Genomic DNA, 20150 nt, shown 5'->3' with positions numbered 1-20150 from the left:
TCGATCAGTGCTCACTAATTACTACCTGTTAGGAGATTTGAAATTCATCACCAGGGATGCTCCCACCCAGTCTTAAAACTTTAAATGTCATCTAAACATGCTGACTTTAAAACTTTAAGTCAATTTTTTTCACCCTATATGTAATACAGGAGCCCTGGTGGCATAGTGGTATGTGTTGAGTCAAAAGTTCAAAACCAACAGCTCCTCTTCAAGAGAAAGATGGAGCTTCATACACCTGTTAGCAGTTGAAGTCTGAGAACCAGCCAGGGGCAGTTCTACCTTGTCCTCTAGGGTGACTATGAGTTGGCGTCAAGTCCTTGGCATCGAGTTTGACTTTGGCTGTCTAGGTAATAAAGAAGCCTCTTTGTAATTACAAGCATCACCATGCATTTCTGATAGGCATCCCGAGCACAACCCATTCAAAAGGCTATTGCTGAATAGGGAGACACATGGAAACAATGAATCCCCTGGACTAACGGACCATACAAACATCAGTTTACACAAACCTGTGATCAGGAGAACTAAATGGTCCCTCGACTGCCACTACCCACTCCTCTGAAAGGAATCACAGTGGAAAGGCTGGGATAGAGTGGGAGAAAAATGTGAAACACACTCCAAAATCACCGACCAGTCCTATTGGTCTGAATGCGATTGGCAGGACCCCAGGCTTTGCGTCCTAAGGGCTCCCTTAGGTCTGGACCTACCCTCAGCCCGTCTAAGTAAGTCAACCATTTGTGACCTTGTCCTTGGGCCATTTTTTTGTATTCTGGCTTGATTTTGAAGGCCTATTTTTTGTATATGAAACCCATCTTCAGTAAACCTATAGAGACAACAACTGGATTAATGATTCAAAGGGACGGGATGGGGTGACTGGGAGGACATGGGTCGCTAACAACAATGGGCACAAGGAAGAAGAAATGTCCTGGAATTGATTGTGGTGATGGTTGTACAACGTTTTTTAATGTGATTGAACTCTTGAGCTGTATGACATGTGACTTGTATGTCAGTGGACATCTTAGAAAAAAAACTAATTAAAAATACAGTGGGGGCAGAGATGTAGTAAAGAACAGGACACACTGGGAGAATGCGGAATAAGAGTGACAGTACATTGAGGGGACCGAGATGGATGAGTTGAAACAAAATATATATAAATTGTTGAATGTAAAAAATGAAAGATCTGTTTTCTTAACATTTTTCACCATCTGTTGTCAGGGTATCTAGTCACACAGATGCTATGGACACTAGAGGAAATACTGCCTGGTCTTCAACCATCTTTACAAGCTCGGACCCTGTTGCTGCTGCCACTGCATCGGCCCATCTCATGGAGGGCTTTCCTCTTTTCACTGACTCCTCCCCAAGCACCATGTCCTTTCCCAGGGATTGGTCCCTCCTGAGATCCGGGCCAAAGTGATGTGAATTCTTGCCATCCTCATTTCTGAGGAACATTCTAGGCAAACTTCTTTGCAGGCAGATTTGTCTATTTGTTTCGGCCAGTCCACGAAGCGTTCATCGTTCTTCACCAACACCATAGGTCAAATGGACCAATTCCTTTTGGTCTTTTTATTCTTTCTCCAGCTTTCACATACGATTGAGGCATCTGGGCCCAGGCTTGCATCAGGCACACTGTAGTCTTCCAGTGACGTTTGTGTTCCTTAACACTCCATAGTAGTTTTGCTGCAGATTAAATGGCTTGTTTTTTGTCACAGCTACTTTGTTAATTGTTGATTGAGAATCAAAGTAAAATGAAACCCTCATCGACTCCAGCCTTCTCTCCAGTTATCACTACATTGTCTATTGGTCCAATTTGGAGAGTTTTTTTTGTTTTGAATTATGTTGAGGCATAATTCATACTGAAGATTGTATATTTTGATCTTCATCCGTGAGTGCTTCAAGACCTCTTGACTTTTAGCAAAATAAGATTGTGTTATCTGCATATCAAAAGCTATTAATGAAGCTTCCCATTCTTCACAGTGTTATCCACACTGTGTCATGATCCATACAGTCAAATGCCTTTGCATACTCCATAAAGCACAGGGACAGTAGAACCCTGGCACACGACTGCATCAGTCAGGTACATCGACATAAGTGCATGGGCATAATCACATTTCGAGCGAAATGTCAAGAAAATTTTGCACTGCAGCTCAAACTAAACATTGGAATCAAACCCGACACATGTGATTTTTGTAAACAAAAGCAGTTGTGTTTTGGTCGCCAAGTGTTAGTTGGCATTGTTAGTATGTGTTGTTTAAATTTTTTGCGGCTGTGTTCCAAGTGTTTTGCTATACTTTTCTTAGTTTTTGTGGCTTTTGTACTGTTTTTAGATAAAAATAAAACATAGGTCCTAAGAAAGAGTTTTTTGAAAAAAATTGTCATGATAAAGAACTGGTTAACCGTGTTACGATATTGTTGATGATAATTTCATAAACCCTTTTAGAAAACAGTTCATGAAACCCCAACAGCAGACCACATGAGGCAGATTTTTTTTTAAAAGAAAGCCAGCCAGGTCCTAGTGAGAAAAAGGCAAAGAAGGGGGGAAAAAATCCTCCTGCAAAGCAGCTACTAGAGTTGATTTTATGGAAGGGGGTTCACTTTCCAAACAATGGCTCTTTCTCCATCCCTCCTCTCTGCATCTGTGTCCACAGATCCAGATCCTCGTCAGTCTCAAGGTATGGGCCATACTGTAGTTGTTAAAAACGGTTTTAATGTTGTGTTTCTTATTTAAATTATATAATTTAACTCTGAACTTATTTACTTTGAAATTTCTGTGTAATGTTTTGTATAAAAAGGCAAGGCTAGGATAAAACTTGGTGATCAAGGTTGGATTAATCGGTTTTCAGGTATTTCTTATGGGAAAATTTGATTCAGAACTCGATTGGATCATATCTTTGCGCTTCTTCTAGAATGGATTAGTGTTGAGGTCCAGGGTTCGGCTGTAAACATCTTTCGGATATTCTCTGCCTGTAGCAAAGATCTACATGACATCAGTAATGATATCCTTCATTCCATACACTTTTCTGAATCTAATTTGAATTCTGAAAGTTCTTTGTTGATATACTGCTTCAACTTTTGAATTATTTCAACAGAAGTTTACCTGCTGATTCTTGTGATATTAATGCTATTGTTCTACATTATGTTGGATCACGTTTCTTTGGCATGGGCACAGCTGTCTTCCAGATTTCTTCTAGTGCTTCATACAGTTGTTGAAAATCTTAATTGTTATTTTTCATTTCCTGGATCTTTGTTTCTTCCAATGCCTGTGGTGCAACTTGGACTTCTTCCTTCAATGTTCTGGGTTTTTAATAAAATACTAAAATGAAAAATGGTACGTGAACTATTAGTGGTATAGCTTCACACATAGAACAAACACACAGAGAGAAATAATCTCTTAACTAAGTTTGAAGTTTTTAACTACTGTATATACTGGAGCATAAGCCAAGCGTAGTGTATTCACACAATGCATACACTACCACATGCCAGCAAACTGACAGAAGGGATAGATTCACCATCTAACATACTATACATCTCATTTTGCTCATGCCTATACCCACTGGAATATAAATTCTATATGAGTAGAGATTTTAATCTGGCTTTGTTTAATGCTATATGCCAAGGTCTAAAACCGGGTACTCAGTAATTATATGTTCAATAAATTAGTAGAATAGCATTCTTTATATATAAAATATATCAATATCTTTAGACAAGCTTTTCTTCAAGCACAAAGGACATAAAATGATCATTTAAGGCATAAGAAATGTAGATTTAAAATAAGATTTATTTTAATTGTTAAGGGGCAAAGATGTCACTTTAAGGATTAGACTGTAACTAACCAAAGCCATGATATTTTCTATCACCACATATGGATTTTAAAGATGTACAACGAATAAGGAAGACCTGAGAAGAATTGATGCAGTTGAATCACAATATTGGAGAAGAATACTAGAAGTACCATGGACTTCCAGAAGGAAAGCAAACAAATCTATCTTGGAAGAAATACAGTCAGAATGCTCCTTTAGAAGCAAGAACAGCAAGACTTCATCTGACATACTTTGGTCATGTTATCATGAGTGACAAATCCTTGGAAAAGGCCATCCTGATTGGAAAAGTAGATCAATAAATAAAAGGAAGATCTTCTAGGAGATGGCTTGAAATAGTAACTGCAACAATGGGCTCAAACATAGCAACAGTTTGTGAAGTTGACTTAGGATTGGGCAGCGTTTCATTCCGTTGTGCTCAGATCCGGGGGATGGTGCCTAACAACAACAAAATAAGTACAAGCGAAAAGCACAGCCTTCATGAGTACCACATATATTTGTGTATAAGTCGAGGTTTGCAGCCCATTTTAAGGCAGTTTTTTTTGTGGTAAATTTAGGTGAATTGGCTGATATTTGGGTTGGCTTATGCTCGAGTATACACAGTAGTTAAAAACTTCAAAGTTACATGAGAGGACTATTTCTCTCTGTGTGTTTGTTCTAGCCCGAGTTCTGTAGAAAAACAAAACCATCTATGCTTGTGTATGTGTGTGTGTGTGTGTACATATGCATCTATATATATAAAGAAAATTGTATGCTCAAGTTCAGGCATGTTCCAAGTCCACGGACCAGATGTTAGGCTTTAGGCTTCTGTTAATTCATGCAGGTATAGGGTCTAATGATTTGCTGGGAAGTCTACAGACTGGTAGCTTCAAGGTTAACAGGTTGCGTTTGTGGCTACAGATGTCATGGACCCAACATTGGCAAGTGAGATGACAGGCTGCTGATGAATCCTAAGATCTTCAGACAATATGACAGGCTTTTGACTCAAGTCCAACAAACTGGAGGTTGATGAGCCAGGGGAATAACCCATACACAGCAAAACTAACCTGATTTCCCACAGCATTCTCTTATATTGGAAGCAATCCATACCCCTGAGGCAATTCATAACATCAATTAAAGGTTGTTGAGTTCCACCCTAATCTTATCCCATTATGGAGCCTTAAAATTGATTTGGCTGTGATTGCATTGTGTTAGGTCTGGTCATTGGGGGATTGCAAAAACCAACACCAAACTCTGCCATTGAGTCATAGTGACTGTATAGAACACGGTAGAGATCCCCCCTGTGAGTTTCTGAGACTGTAACTCTTGATAGAAGTAGAAAGCCCTCTATTTATCCTATGGATTGCCTAGTGGTTTCAAACTGCTGACTTTGCTTACAATTAGCACCCAGCTCATAACCCACTAGACCACCAGGGCTCTAGGTGTGAGTCCCTGAACCACTGAGAGTCTTGACCCAGCTAAGTTGACACGGAATCATGTTTACACTTTTAAGTTCATAGAAATTAATAAAAATATTATTCCTATTTTAAAGATAGAGAAATAACATGCTAGTAGTGACTTGCAATTTTTGTACACATTAGTCAAAATATATCAGAAATGATAATATGTATGTCATTTCCTATTGTGAACCTCTTTATTAAAGCTTACCCTAAGAAAATAGTTAATGTATATAAAGATTTGACACAAATCATGCTTATTATAGTAAAAAATTAAAATAACTAATGACCAAATTCACCAAATATAGATGATTAGTTAGTAAATGAAATATCTTGCTTTCATATATTTGATTATAATGCAATCAATAAATTAGTATTAAGAAAAATGTTTACTGACATAATAAGTGTTAGTGATATATTTATAAATGGGAAGAGCAATCCATACACAAGAGCATGTTGAATTATGTAACGTTTGAAAGAAAAGTTAGTATATTCACATAAATTGGCTAAAGCAGGTATAGAATTTTTAAAGTAATTTCTAGCTTTTTTCTTATGCCTATAACTTTTATAATTTTTTTGGAACTAATAATCACATCATACTTTTGTTTTGGAAAGAAATCAATCATATGTATACTGTACTTCAAAACATCGCTGGTATTACACATATAAATGGTTTAAGTGTGAATGGTAATCAAATATTCCTCTTCATAACATCTTATGTGCTTGTGATAATACTGTTTCTATATACTTTGAATGTCCTGAATTAATTAAGTAGACAGTAATGCTCAAAATTACTTATAGAATACTCTCCCGTGGGTCATTTCGTTCTTTATAATCTTAACGTGCGGAAGCTATTTGACTACAGGGATGGCTGTCTTGCATTTCACATGACTTTGCTGACAAGAGAACTGAATTTATATCATGCAGTTAATCTATTTTGACCTTTTTGGAGATCTTAATTCAAGCACAAGCCCTTATTTACCCCCCTCTTCTCTCTCTCTCTAGACAGTACTTCTATGGCAGTAATATACAATCTGGTTTTTTTGAACAAAAGAAGGGGAAATTCCCAATATGGCCAGAGTGGAGTGAAGCTGACATAAATGCAGAGAAGTGGGATGCAGGGAGAGCTGCGAAAGAAAAGGACAAGACGGGCAAGAGCCCTGTGTTTGTAAGTAGTCTTGACTCTGATTTGATTTTGTTTGGCTTTAAATTTTCTAATGGAATATGGCTTATAAACATGGAGTGTACGCATACTTCTCCATCATCTGCAGTCTACAAGGAAGTTTTATCTTGGTATACCTGGTCAGTCTCACCCACCCTGTCCTTTTGGCCAAACGTTAGTCCCGAGTTTTTATGAATGTCATTTGGGGAGATGGTAGAGAGATATGTAACTAAAAGTTATAATGAAATAAAGGAATTAAGTGGTAGAAGAAGTCGTCAATGAATTAGGGGCAGAGTTGGGACTTAGGGCATTTAGAAAAGATGTTTTAGAGAATGACAAAACTGAGTGTAAACTTTTCATGGCAATTACAGGAGAAATCATTTTATTCAGAGATGTAACTGTGAGATAAAAATTGAATCACTCTCAATATTCCTCAAGATCTAGGATAAAGATCTAAGTTACTCTTTGTTCACCTTTGATCACTTAAAAAATGATGTTTCCCTATGAAAGATTCCTACATTTTCAGGTGATATTATTTATGAATTTTTGCCTACTTAAAATATATATAACATAAAGATTTATTGATTGGGGATATGAGCCAAACTGAGAGATATTTCTTGAAGTTCCACAAACTGGATATAAGAAATGATCCTCTAGTAAAATGACATGGAAAGACCCTATTCTTGTCTTCAGTGAGGGGCTCAAAACCGGAAGGAAGTGCAACACTGGGCTGAGCCCCGCCTTCGTGTTTTTTTCTTAAGCACATGTATGGGTTCAAGGCCTTGGGATTAGAGGCAAGCAGAAAGTCGTGGCAGTATCTGTAGGCGAGAGGCAGAGATAATGTCCAGGACTTCCAAAGCAGCCAGACGGGAAACCCAGGGAAGAGGAGGCTGCAGGGAAGTGAACCGGAATGGTGGCATATAGTTTTATTTTGAGATATTTCCAATTGCTAAGCGATGTGTGCAAAGGGCAAGCTACTTGGAAACTGAGTGAGAAACAGCAGTGCTGGGGAGAGAGGCTGACTTTCGGGAAAGAACAAGACGAAGACACATGATCACGTAATTTGTACAGGGAGACCGTTTGCTGCTCCCGGGGAGAAAGGTGAGGCTCTCTGCTTCCGTACAGATTGACAAAAGCCTCCGAAACACAATATATAGGGGCGTCACGAGTTGAAATCACACCCGGTGGCAGTGGGTGCGGATGAAGGTGCGTGGAGTGAGAGGAAACCCAAATGAAACCACCCCCGCGCTCGGATGCGTTTCCACAGCTGATGGGAGCACTCCAACCGGAAGAACTTTGGAAGCCAGCTAGCTGACCAACTGACAGGAAGAGACCCACAGTTGTACCCTTTCCGAAGCAAGGTGACCCAACGGAATGCTCACATCATGGCACAATATCACTGATAGGACATTCATGTGAAAGTTAGCTGAAGATCACCCAACAATGGTTGCAGAAGTACATTGACGTGGAGCTGCCAGAGGTTCCGGCCAGCTTCAGAGAAAGACGTGGAACTAGGCCTGTCGTTGCTGAGGACCCGAGGTGGATCATGGGTAAAAGCAGAGTACCAGAATGATGTTTACTTCTGTTTCATGGACTATGCAAAGGAATTCGACTCTGTGGCTCGCAACAAACAATGCAGATCCTTGAGAAGAATGGCAAGTCCAGGACACTACATTGTGCTCTGGTGGAACCTGAACATAAATATGTTATCATGGATACATTCATGTCTGGTCCACCCCAAAGTATGTTCATTTTAGGCTTAATTTACAATCCAAAATAGCTCATGTTTGTTTAAACTGCATTTTCTGTAATGGAAATGCTACTCAAGAATTAAGAGTTTATTGATTAAGTGACATAATCTTAAATATAATATTCACTATGCACTGCATAAAATAGCTTTGAGGACAAACAGAAATTGCTTTGTAAGCTCTGTTTAGTGGTTTATTTCTATGCATTTAATTTGTACCCAAGATTGAGTTGTTTTTATTTTAATAAAAGTAAATGATAAAGAATTTAATTTTTTTCTTTTTTAATATAGCATTTTTTTGAAGATCCTGAAGGAAAGATTGAATTACCACCATCCTTGAAAATTTACACCTGGAAACGCCCACAGGACATTATATTTCATCGGGTAAGAAATATTTTTCAATGTTATGCAAAATAAATTTTATGATGGATCTGCAAGGTCCTAGTTATAAAAGCTACATTTAAAAATTAGGTTTTTTATCTTTTGATATTCAGTAGGAATAAGTAGTTTCTTTATGGCATTTAAATTGGATATAAATACTTATCAGTATAGTTTAATATTTCTTGTAATGGTTACTAAGACATTACTGAAATGCTTCTTTCTGCTTTTAGGATCTTGAGTTTTCTAATTCTCCCCCTCATAATGTCAAATCATAGACTAAAATACTGCAGGAAGTTTCTTCCTTCATGGTTGATTGATAGGCCGTATTCTTTATGCTGCTTAGCAGGAGTTTCATCCAGTCTGCTTTCTCTAGTATTCATTAGTATTAATTTTTTAGCCAAAGACATTTGCACTTCAATTTCTCTATACCAAGGACACTTGAAGAACCTTTTCAGGGCCACTTTCACCTGACTCGTTTGGACCAGGCCGTCAAGGAAACCTCATTTGAAGTAGCACCTCTATGCACTGAATCTTCATACCCACTGGTCTATCTTCTAATTTCTATGCTAGTTTGAATATACTTGGTGTTTCAAATGGTTTAATTATCACTAATGCCTCTTTCATTATTGAATCCCCCATTATTTTCTTTTAATGCACACAAAATCAGTAGACTAAATTAGCTCTTCATTTCTCATCAAATGATTGTAATAGAGCTGACTCTTTTGGTACATTATGGAGTCTCCATTGAATCTCAATTTTTACCCAAAGTGATTTTATTCTTAGAAGTTTTAGCTTCCATAAGCACTCTATTGCAAGAAAATGCAATTTATATGCAATATTTTCAACTACTATTACAGATTGAAAAAGTTGGATACATCTAAGTTTAAAAAGATTAAAATGAGAAAATTTAAAAGGTGCATTCTTTTAAGACAATTTAAATTTAAAAAATCAAACATGAATGAAATATGACTTTATATTACTTATGATTTCAGATAATATTGATATGAAGAATATGAATTCATCAATGCTAATACAATGGGCTTAGTTTTAAATTATTATTAATGTTCAGCTTAGTTCTATAGAGATATTCTGAGCTCGTAAGTATAAAGGATATGAATTGTATAAGTTGGAAGAATAGAAAACTTTTCTGATCATCTTAAGTAAACCTTTCCTCTGAGAGATAAACTTGTACTAAAATATGAAACCATTCTTTGCTGTTGAATACACTTCCATTTATATTTAGATGGTTGCTACCATTTCAAAACCTCTAGTCTTCCTTTGTACTGTACTCCTGCTCTTGTTCCCATCAAAATGTATGGACCAGAACAGAGATAGGAGGAAGGTACAAGAACTGAAAGTCTAGCTAAGTAGAGCAGTCTTAGACACATTCAACATGGATACACATATATACCCGGATATCATGTATGTGTATGCATATATACATGCATATAGACCATATGTAAATGCGCATAGTCTGATCCTCTAAGCTGACTTAATGAACAATGATATAATTTCGACTGAAAAATTTAGAAACCTTGACCAGACTAAGAAATTAACTCAGAACCCTCCAAGCAACATATGAAGTCAATGAAGTTGATTTACATTAAGAGAAGCTTAGCTGATGAAAGCCATAACTCTCTGCATTGAAGAGAGCAGAGTCAACAAGGGTAACAAGATCTGATCCCAGTCCACGAGCAGATCTGTTTATTTCTGATAACTCGATGGGGGCGGCATAGGCCCTTGGGCATTGATTATGCAAAGGAGATTTCTAAGAATTTATGGAAAAATCCCATCTTTTAATTCAATTTTTTTTCATGAACTTTGGAAGCCTCCTTGTCTCAGACAGAAGGAAGATGTCCAAAGATTGATCTTGTTAAAGGTAAAGGTATGGAGAAGCCCTGGTGGTGTCTGGTTAAGCATTGGGCTGCTTACCACAAAAGCAGCAGTTTGAAACCACCCACCTGCACTGAGGGTGAAAGATGAGGCTTTCTACTGCTGTAAAAAGTCACTCTAGGGATCAACCGCCCTGGATTCCCTGTGTTTCCAGGGCGGATGATCGCTTCAGGACCAGTAGTGTGAGTGGAGATACTGGGAGAGTAGAGAGGGTAGGTTGGAAAGGGGAAAGCAATTACAAGGATCTACATGTGACCTCCTCCCTGGGGGACGGACAACAGAAAAGTGGGTGAAGGGAGACGTCGGAGAGAGAAAGATATGACAAAATAATAATTTATAAAATATCAAGGGTTCATGAGGGATGGGTGAACAGGGAGGGAGGGGGAAAATGGGGAGCTGATGCCAGGCGCTTAAGTGGAGAGCAAATGTTTTGAGAATGATGAGGGCAATGAATGTACAAATGTGCTTTACACAGTTGATGTATGTATGGATTATGATAGGAGTTGTATGAGCCCCTAATAAAATGATTTTAGGAGCTCATACAACTCTTATCACAATCCATACATATACATACATCAATTGTGTAAAGCACATCTGTACATTCTTTGCCCTAATGTGATTAAAATTTTTTTTAAAAGAAAGTAAATGTTTAGAGAATGATAGCAACATATATAGAAATATTCTTGATACAATTTATGTATGGGTTGTTATTAAGAGTTGTAAGAGCCCCCAATAAAATGATCTTTCAATAAAATTAAAAAGTCCTTGAGACATGTTATAAGGAGAGACCAGTCGCTGGAAAAGCACATCATTCTGGGTAAAATAGAGGGGCAGGATACAGAGGAAGGCCCTCGACAAGATGCATCGACACAGTTGCTGTAACAATGGGCTCAAACACAGCGATTGTGAGGCTGATGCAGGACACGACAGTGCTTTGTACTGCTGTAGGTAGAGTTGCTATGAGTTGGAACTGACTTGAGAGCATCCAACAAGCGCAACAGAGTTATAGTGTCAGAAACCCATAGCGGCAGTTCCCTTATCCTCTCTATGGATGTTGTGAATCAGAATCAACTCAGTGGCAGTGACTTTGATGTGTTTGTTTGGTTTTCTGAGATAAATCTATAGTTAACCCTGCTAGGTTGGCCATTCAAATACACCAGCCTTCTCTGTGAGAGAAAGACCGGAGTGTTTGCTCCTGGAAAGACTTCTGTCTTAGTCTTTAGAGTCTATGGTTCCATTCCTTTCTGCCACATGAGTGGATCTGAGACAAAAACTGGCCTGATGGCGCACAACAGGGGAACACGTTTTACAGAAAAGGACACACAGTTGCAAGCACGTATTACACGTGGCTGCCCCGGTCTGAAGTCAGAAAAGTCCTCTCTGAGAAAGTGAGGCTTCAGCGTAATCTGAAAAATGAGTAATAATAAGGGGACAAAGAGGCTAGCCTGTGTGACCTTATGAGGCTCTGGAACGGGGCAGCATGAAAGTTGTCAAGGTCACTGAAAATCAGTCATCAAAGCTTAGCGGTTTCCTAAGTTTGATTGTTTTGACCTCCTGAAAAAAAAAAGTCCTTGGAGAAGTTTAAAAGGGGTGGGAACCAGTGGGATGTATATGATAAAATTGGATCTACTTATTGAGACCCTCATTATGGGTGGCCTGTAGATAGGGGTTGGAGGTACCATTAAGGAGGTACTGTGAACTAGCCCAATCAAGAGGTGATATAGGCGCACCCTCATGGGGACACATGGAAATGATGGGTGCTACAATAAAGTGTGGTGAAGAAAGTACATGGTACTAGGCTGTCGTAAAGAATAGAGTCTGGGTCCTAAAAGGCTTGTTTTCAAACAAGTAGTCATGTAAGTGACACTTCAAGCAAACCCGCATGGAAGAAAAACATCGGCATCTGTGACTCAGAGTTTATACATTATATGATCCAAATCTGAAGGAGGGAATGGCATCAGAGCTTCAATAGTGAAATTTGGGTTCTCAGAATCCTATGGATGTCAGCGGAAGCCCAAAATCCATTCACAGGGTCTGCGGATGGAATAATCCTCCAGCGATTCTCCTCCTACCTTGATTGAGGGATGGGAATAACCTGGTAATGAAATAGAATTAGTGAGATGATTATAGTAGATTAAATGATAAATCTGACTTGAACGATTACCAATAAAAAAAAGACTTCTATCTTTGAAATTCTAGGAAGCAGCCCGTGGCGCTTTCACGTGTTTCTCACCAGAATCGTAATCCAAATGCACCGTCTCTTCCTCGGGAGGCCTATTATAAGTATACACCGATATGACACAGTGGTTAAGTGCTCAGCTGCTGACCAAAAGTTTGGTGGTTTGTTTCTGTAGAGACTACAGCCTAGAAAGTCCTGTGGAGCAATTCTTGTGTGCCTCATGGGTCAGTATGCATCCAATGGAATCCAGAGCATCCAATAATAACCACTGTACGGACAAGAGTGAATAATTGATGACACCGGTTTTCTTAGCAATCCAATTCACTAATCAAAACCATTTCTATGTTAATTTCATATGTTGAATATATAATCTCGATAAGAATCACTTTTTATTGTTGCAAGTCGTATCTTCAGTATTATCGGTCTTTATTGGTATTGAATATATAAAAGCAATGTTAGCTGTGCCTCAATTCAATTATGACCATCGTGATAATTTTAATATGCAAAAGGATTTAAAGTTGGACAAAATTTTTAAGAAGCTGTCACAGCTAATATCTTCATCTACAAAAGAGATATTTTTCTAGCTACCAGATGTTAACTAAAGAGCAGGTTTAATTTGAGTGGCTAATTTGAATTTCAAATCAGTTTTTAAACACTCAGATTGTACATGGCGGCTTCAAAAGTTTTGTGAAAAATGGAATCTAAAGACATTGGAATTTTTCCACAAACTTTTTGAGAGATTCTGGTATGTTTGTGTAGTATGTAAAAATTCATCTTACATACCTTTGCACATGTTAGAAGAGACCAGTCCCTGGAGAAGGACATCATGTTTCAAAAGTAGAGGAGCAGCAAAGAAAGAGGATGGTCCTCACAGAGATGGGAGGCATGTATCTGTCACTCTGCATATATTATATCTGATAATATTTGGTTGCTTATTAAGTTCTATATTTTGTAGACAGCCTTTTATTAAATTGATTTCATCTCCAACTCTAACTAATAATTATTTGGTGGATTAATATGTTTATTTTTAATTTTTACTAATTCTCCTGGTTAGGAGTAATGATATCAAGTTTAGCCTGTTTACAGCACATGAGAATATTTCATTAAACTAGTTAAGCTCTCACTTAATGGCGTAATAAATATAATTTAAAATTTTTCCCTTTTAGACTCCAGTGGTTGTGAAAAATGAAACCATGTTTGACTTGTTTTCAGCAAACGAGCACTTACTCGGCAGTGAGGTATGTGGGAAATGGCCAAACCAGCCCTCGTTGCAGAATGCCATCCGCCAGACTCCCTCAAGTAATCCTGCACTGCAAAGTCAGCCTGAAGAGGCTGGCCGTCTCTCACCACCTGTGGCTTCCCCATTGCCAGGAGCTAGGGATCAGACATGACTTCCCTGCAGCCCCCTTCACCTATTCAGACACCAGTTCAATCCTCCCAGGGCACACTACTTCTGTCCTAGGTTCCACAATTTGTTGCCTTGGTTACACAGAACTCACAGCCATTGCTCCCAATTAAGGTGGCTCATTAGGGGCAGTTAACAAGTCACCACAAGTCAGGATCAGTAAACAGTAAGGATACAACCATGGGTCCACAGCAAGCCCTCTCCTCAGTCAGCGGCCAAGTCTCTTTGCCACCCTTAGCCTCTCAGCCAGGTTGTCTGTTGCCCCCTTCCAGTGGCTCTTTGGCTCCGTCCCATAGTCTTGGCACTGACTAGCTGTTCTGTCTCCTGGGTTCCCTTCCTTGGCCTTTGACCTTGGCCTGGATCCTTTGGGTTTTTTCTCTCATAGTTTCTGTGCCACAGTCTCTAATGCCTCCTGTCCCACCGTCTGTCACTACAGACAGACATCTGCATGCATCATGCTCTTCTGATGGTGCTGGGGATTCTGTGTCCAACATGGCTTTTATGCACAGAGAGATGCTTTGATGGAGATGTGGGCTTTGTCTTTTAGCAGACAAAACCAAAGAAACAAAGGATGTGATCTGGTTCATACCACACTAGATACTTAATCCCAACCTAAGTCCCGTGCATTAGCCTAGTAGAGCACTCCTTCTGAATTGAGACTGTAGCCATAGACTTGAAGTCCAGAATTGTAACACATCACTTAAGGACTTTTGACTAGAAGGGCCATCTTAATCAACTACATCTTAGATGCCAACTTCAGTTCTCCCTCCCTTACCTTCATTGTTATTTGTGTAATTGAGTATTCTAGTAATATTCTATGCATGTGTGTGTGTTTAATTGAGTAAGGATAACACACTTTGGGAAGATATTAATATTACCACCTGTCAACCTGCGCATGGTCCTAAGGTTGTTGATTTCTCACGATCTAGGCATTTCCCTTCAGAATCCATGTTTCAAGTAACACATGCAGTGCAGCTGCCCCTATTGGATGACACCGTGTCTGAGAAGTAGGGGTCATGATGCTGTTTGATTGCTGCTCTTACTGGGTACTGGAGTCTGCTTTCAACTCCCAGTGACCCCAGATGGCAGAGCAGAACTGTCCACTAAGGTTGCCTCATGGGAGTCATAATGGGAGCAGATTAGAGGCACGTGAAAAAGCCAGCCATTTGACAAGTGATTGACTGCTTGGCCCCTGCATCACCAGGTCTCCAATAGGGTGGACCTCACCTCACTAACGGTCATCAAGCCCATTCTGACTCATAGCAACCCTATGGGACAGGGTAGAACTGCCTTTTGGGCTTGCTAGATTGTAAGCCTTATGGGGGTAGAGAGCCACACTTTCTTTCTCAGAGTGCTTAGCAACCCAACGAGGAGCTCATGATGCCACCAGGGCACTTACACAGGGGCGACCAGGGGGATGAAATCAGATATAACGCAAAAACACATTTTCAGCACAGAGCTCTAGCTTCCTGTGAGAGGTGGAGGTAAAGGGAGGTGTGTCTTCCTCACTCTACCCCTAGGTCATTTTCCCACCCCCACTCCACTCCCATTTGAATTGGGGTGCTGGAAAAGAATATTCAAAGTACCATGGGCAAACCAATCTGTCTTGGCAGAGACATGGCCAGAGTGCTCCTTAGAGGCAAGTTTGGCAAGACTTCATCTTGCATACTTTGGACAGGTTGTCAGGAGAGACCAGTCCCTGGACAAGGACCTCGTGCTTGGTAAAGTGGAGCGGCAGGAAAAAAGAGGAAGGCCCTCAATGAGATGATACCGAGGCTGCAACATCGGGCTCGGGCCTAGGAATAATTGCCAGGATAGGCCAGGGCTGGGCAGTGCTTCGGTCTGTTGTGTATGTGTCAGAATGGACTAGATGGCACCCAACAACCACACCCCACTGAAAAGAATCTATTCCCCTTCTCTATGCGATTTATTTTAGAAATAAGGGCTTTTAATTATTTGCTCTAAGGGTCAGTTCAAGGACTGGGAACATGGTCCTTGTTGATTTAATTGCTTTGTCGTTAAAATATTTACAAGTACTACAATAAATACATTGATTTCTTTAGCTAGATTGCACAGATTAGTGTAAAATTATCTCTGAAATATTTTAGACTTAGTCTAAAATATGCTTATTTTATGAATCCTAGACATACATAGACTTTGGCTTTTTATTTTTCCAAGGAAAAGATTATTTTCAATATTCTATTGAAAAGTATAGAATTGCATAGGAGGATACCTGTTTCCACCTTTTCAACTCAACCCAGCTCTAAAAACTTCCTAAGTAGCTCTGTTTAAGCAAAACATAAGTTAATGAGGTCGTTCTCAAGTGTTGTGCCTCATTAGAAGTCATGCAGCTTAAACAGGCATCAAAGGTGAGCTGCATATTTCAGAAAAGTGCAACCCTCCAAGGCCATAAAACCCTACTGAGCGCTCACTATGACCCACAGGATTTTTATGCATAATACTATTTTTCACAAAAAACTTGACTGTTAGTGTTAGCTACATTTTCACAGATGAAAAACTGCAGCAGAGAGAAATTGAAGTAAATTGCCCAAGAGCAGAAAGCTATGAAGAACCTGAAGGAGAATTAAACCCAGTTTCTCTTTTCAATCTAAAGCCTAATTCCCAGTGGATCTCGTTGCCTCTTCAAACACACGCACACACAGACACACACACACACACACACACACACACACATTCACAGCACCGATAATGGCAATTTCATTAAGCTATTTCTATGTTGGCATGTCAACCCATGAAACTTGGGACTGAAATATTTTATGGAATATTTTAATTCCATCACAGGACTCGTTTCTTGTCCCATAGACGTGGGAGAAATAGGTGCCTTCTCAAGCTTTTCAGCATTTACAGAATAACTCACCCACTTATTAAAAAGTTAGTTCTGAAATAAGTTCAGCAATGGTCTCAAGCCCATGTAGACATAGAGTGGAGGAAAACCTGTCCCAGGCCAAGAAGTTGTCTTCCAAAACAAGCTGTAGGCAAATTGACAGTGTTTAGCACTAGATATTTTAGCTTGTAATTGATTTGTGTCTTCAGAAAACAAGACTTATGATTTTATTCTGTATGTCAAAAATCAAAACTTGGACTCTATGGCATATGGTGTTTAATATTAGAATTAATATATGTAGGGTCAGTTGTGATATAAAGATGATGCAGCCTTGCTTGCTGAAAACCAAGAGGACTTGCAGCCCTTGCTGATGGAAATTAAAAGCTGCAGCCTTCTGTATGGATTTCAACTCGTAAAGAAAACAAAAAATCCTTACCACTAGACCAACAGACAAACATCAGGCTAAACAGAAAAGATTGAAGTTGTCAAGGATATCCTTTGACATGCGTCCACAATCTGTGCTGCTGCAGCTGAGAAATCAAATGACAATGACACAGTCCACTGATCATATCAGCTACACAAGAACCTTCATAAGGGTTAAAAAGCAAATACACGACTTTGAGGATTAAGGTATGCCTTTATCCTGGTATTGTAGTCATGGTATTTTTCATCATTGCATATATATGGCAAAACTAGGCAATGAATAAGGAAGATTGCAGAATCTGGTACATTTGAATTACGGTGTTGGCTAAGAGTATTGAAAGTACTGTGGACCACCCAAAGAATAAACTAATCTGTCTGGAAGAAGTTCAGCCAGAATGCTCCTTAGAAGCAAGAATAGCTGGATTTCTTCTCACCTACTTTGGACATGCTAGCAGCAGAGGCCAATCCCTGGAAAAGGACGTCATGATCGCTCAAGCAGTGAGCGATGAAAAAGAGGAAGTTTCTAAACAAAGATGGATTGACACAGGAGCTGCAACAATGGGCTCAAATATAGCAATTGTGCAGATGGTACAGGACTGAGTAGTGTTTCGTTCCATGGTAGATAGGGTGGCTATGATTTAGAATGGACCTGGTGGTATCTAACAAAAGCAAAAGTAGTGCAGATCTGGTGATACAGTGGCTAAAACACTCATCTGCGCATCTAAAGGTTAACAGATTGAACCCACCCACCTATTATCCCAGGGAGAAAGAGAAAAGATGTGGCAGTCTGCTTCCATACAGATGGACAACCTTGGAAACTATGGGACAGTCCTACTCCATTTAGAGCATTGCATGAGTTGGGGTCAACTTGGACGCAGAGCGTTTAGTTTTTTAATATTAGAAGCAGATGTTTTTAATCCCCATTAAATTATAGAATATACAACTGAAAAAGAACCAATTATCACCAGTGGTTTTTATCTCTAGCTCATGAGATGGATTATCAGTGAACTCTATGCAGTGTGGAAGATATTCAATGGAGGAGCTGTGAACAACTCTTTGAAAAGCAGTTCAGGAGAAGCTCCTATTCTCTCCTGGAAGCCTTGGGAGCACATCTATTCTCTTTGCAAGGCTGTGAAGGGCCACACGCCTTTGTTCAACAGCTATGGAAAGTATATTGTCAAACTTTTCTGGATGGTGAGTAAATTCAAATGTGTGTACATTGAAATCTGTGCAATGTCTTCCGTACAAAAATATTTTTATTTCAGATTGTGCTTCCTATGCTAGATATTTAACTTTTAGGTCTTGGGGGATGTGCAGTATGTCAACTTTACAGGAACTGGATGAAAAAGTCCCGCATATGTAACTAGTGATGATGAACAGCAAATACGTTGTTTCTCCCGTGACACTAGTCACCTGTGATTTTGCAAGTGGTGCCCCAGGACCACTGCAGAGTGATGTGCCTATAGATTGCTGGCTCTGCTGTGGCCTCTGCTCTCTCAGAGGACAGTCTAGGAACTGGGTGAAAAAAAAACCACACACACACACAATCAAGCTCACTGTCATTGAGTCTATTCTGACTCAGCATTTTCGAGTCCTGTCTCGCCCTTTTCTGGAGGGTGTGCTGGCACATGGTACTTCTCTCCTGTTATCTGCTGCTAAGAACCTTATCCCAACACTTCGTAGTCCTAAATTAAGCCTCACTTTCATGTTATCAAACCTTACTGTGACGCAGCAAGTTTTCATTGCTGTCTAGAAGGAAGCAAATGGGATTATAAGAACTAAATACAAACAAAAACCCACGATTGGGTAGAAAATGACTAGGGGTTGTTAGGATCACGGCAGTGGGAGTGTCACGGTAAAGATGTTAATGTATGTCTTTGCTATCCAAAATTAGACCCTCAAGATGATAGACCTCAAAAGTCACAACTAGTTGGAAGAGAATATAATTCCCCCAGCTTCCTTTCTTGTCCCTTTTTGTCATTCAGGAGGCCACCTTGGCAGACTTCGTTTTAGAGCTTTGAGTGTCTTGAGTTATGGTTGTACAGTGACGAACCCAGTGGCCAGACCTGAGAGGTTTAGAAAAGGAGATAAATCCAGGGGTGAGAAGGGCTTTCGTGGCGCCCAATTAACACTCATCTACACTCGAGGTCGGAGGGACTCCAAACATTAAGTATTTAAAAAGGACCGGGGCAGAACATCAAACCAACCTCGTGGTTCTCCCCTTGCTCCCTCTCTTTCCAAATTTCCTCTGAATAGAGGTCAACAGTGACCAACATCACTGCCTTGTGATATGCATAGGAATTATGTTGGTGGACAACTTGTTGCTAAAATGCATGGTCATGTCCTTGCCACTGAGAATAGCAGAAAGCATTTCTGGTCCATGAGCAGTACATGTAGATCTACTTACTGGCCCAAATGGGCCCTTCTGGGTCTGTGCCTGTGTACAGATCTGCAGGAACCATGTTCATCAGGAGTCCGGACACATCCTAGGAGCGGGGACAACTGCAGGTGAAGAGGTAAATTGCCAAAATATGTGAAAGAGCCAAGCAAAGATTCTGGCAGTCGTAGCTTCTCAACAATGTTGTCTCTTTCCCCCTTTTGTTCGTTTCTGTTTTCTATCCTTATCTTCCAATATGATTTCTTACCATAGAAGCCAAAGTGATAGATCCTTCTTCCTGCCCCTTGCTATAGTTAGGAGTAAGAAGGCCACCTGCTTACCAGGGGCTCACTTGCCCCAAAGTGGATCTTGAATGAAGATGTAGAGATGACATGGATAATAGTGACAACCAGTAATGCCCAATCAGATGGTTTGTGTAGTATGGCTCCTGACCAATGTCACATTAATCAGTGCCCAAACTAATTTAGTT

General features: G+C 39.7%; 1 protein-coding gene across 1 annotated transcript in view; it reads left to right on the top strand.

Moving 5' to 3' along the window:
* ADGB (androglobin) overlaps positions 1–20150 on the top strand; it is a 226980-nt gene that overhangs the window by 27455 nt on the left and 179375 nt on the right. Inside the window, 4 exon segments of the mRNA XM_075553888.1 lie at positions 6254–6416; positions 8449–8541; positions 13777–13848; positions 18268–18477. Coding sequence (XP_075410003.1) covers positions 6254–6416; positions 8449–8541; positions 13777–13848; positions 18268–18477 — 538 coding nt within the window.

The sequence above is a fragment of the Tenrec ecaudatus genome, chromosome 7 (assembly GCF_050624435.1).
Source record: "Tenrec ecaudatus isolate mTenEca1 chromosome 7, mTenEca1.hap1, whole genome shotgun sequence".
Taxonomy (NCBI): domain Eukaryota; kingdom Metazoa; phylum Chordata; class Mammalia; order Afrosoricida; family Tenrecidae; genus Tenrec; species Tenrec ecaudatus.
This window is presented reverse-complemented; position numbering and strand designations above follow the sequence as displayed.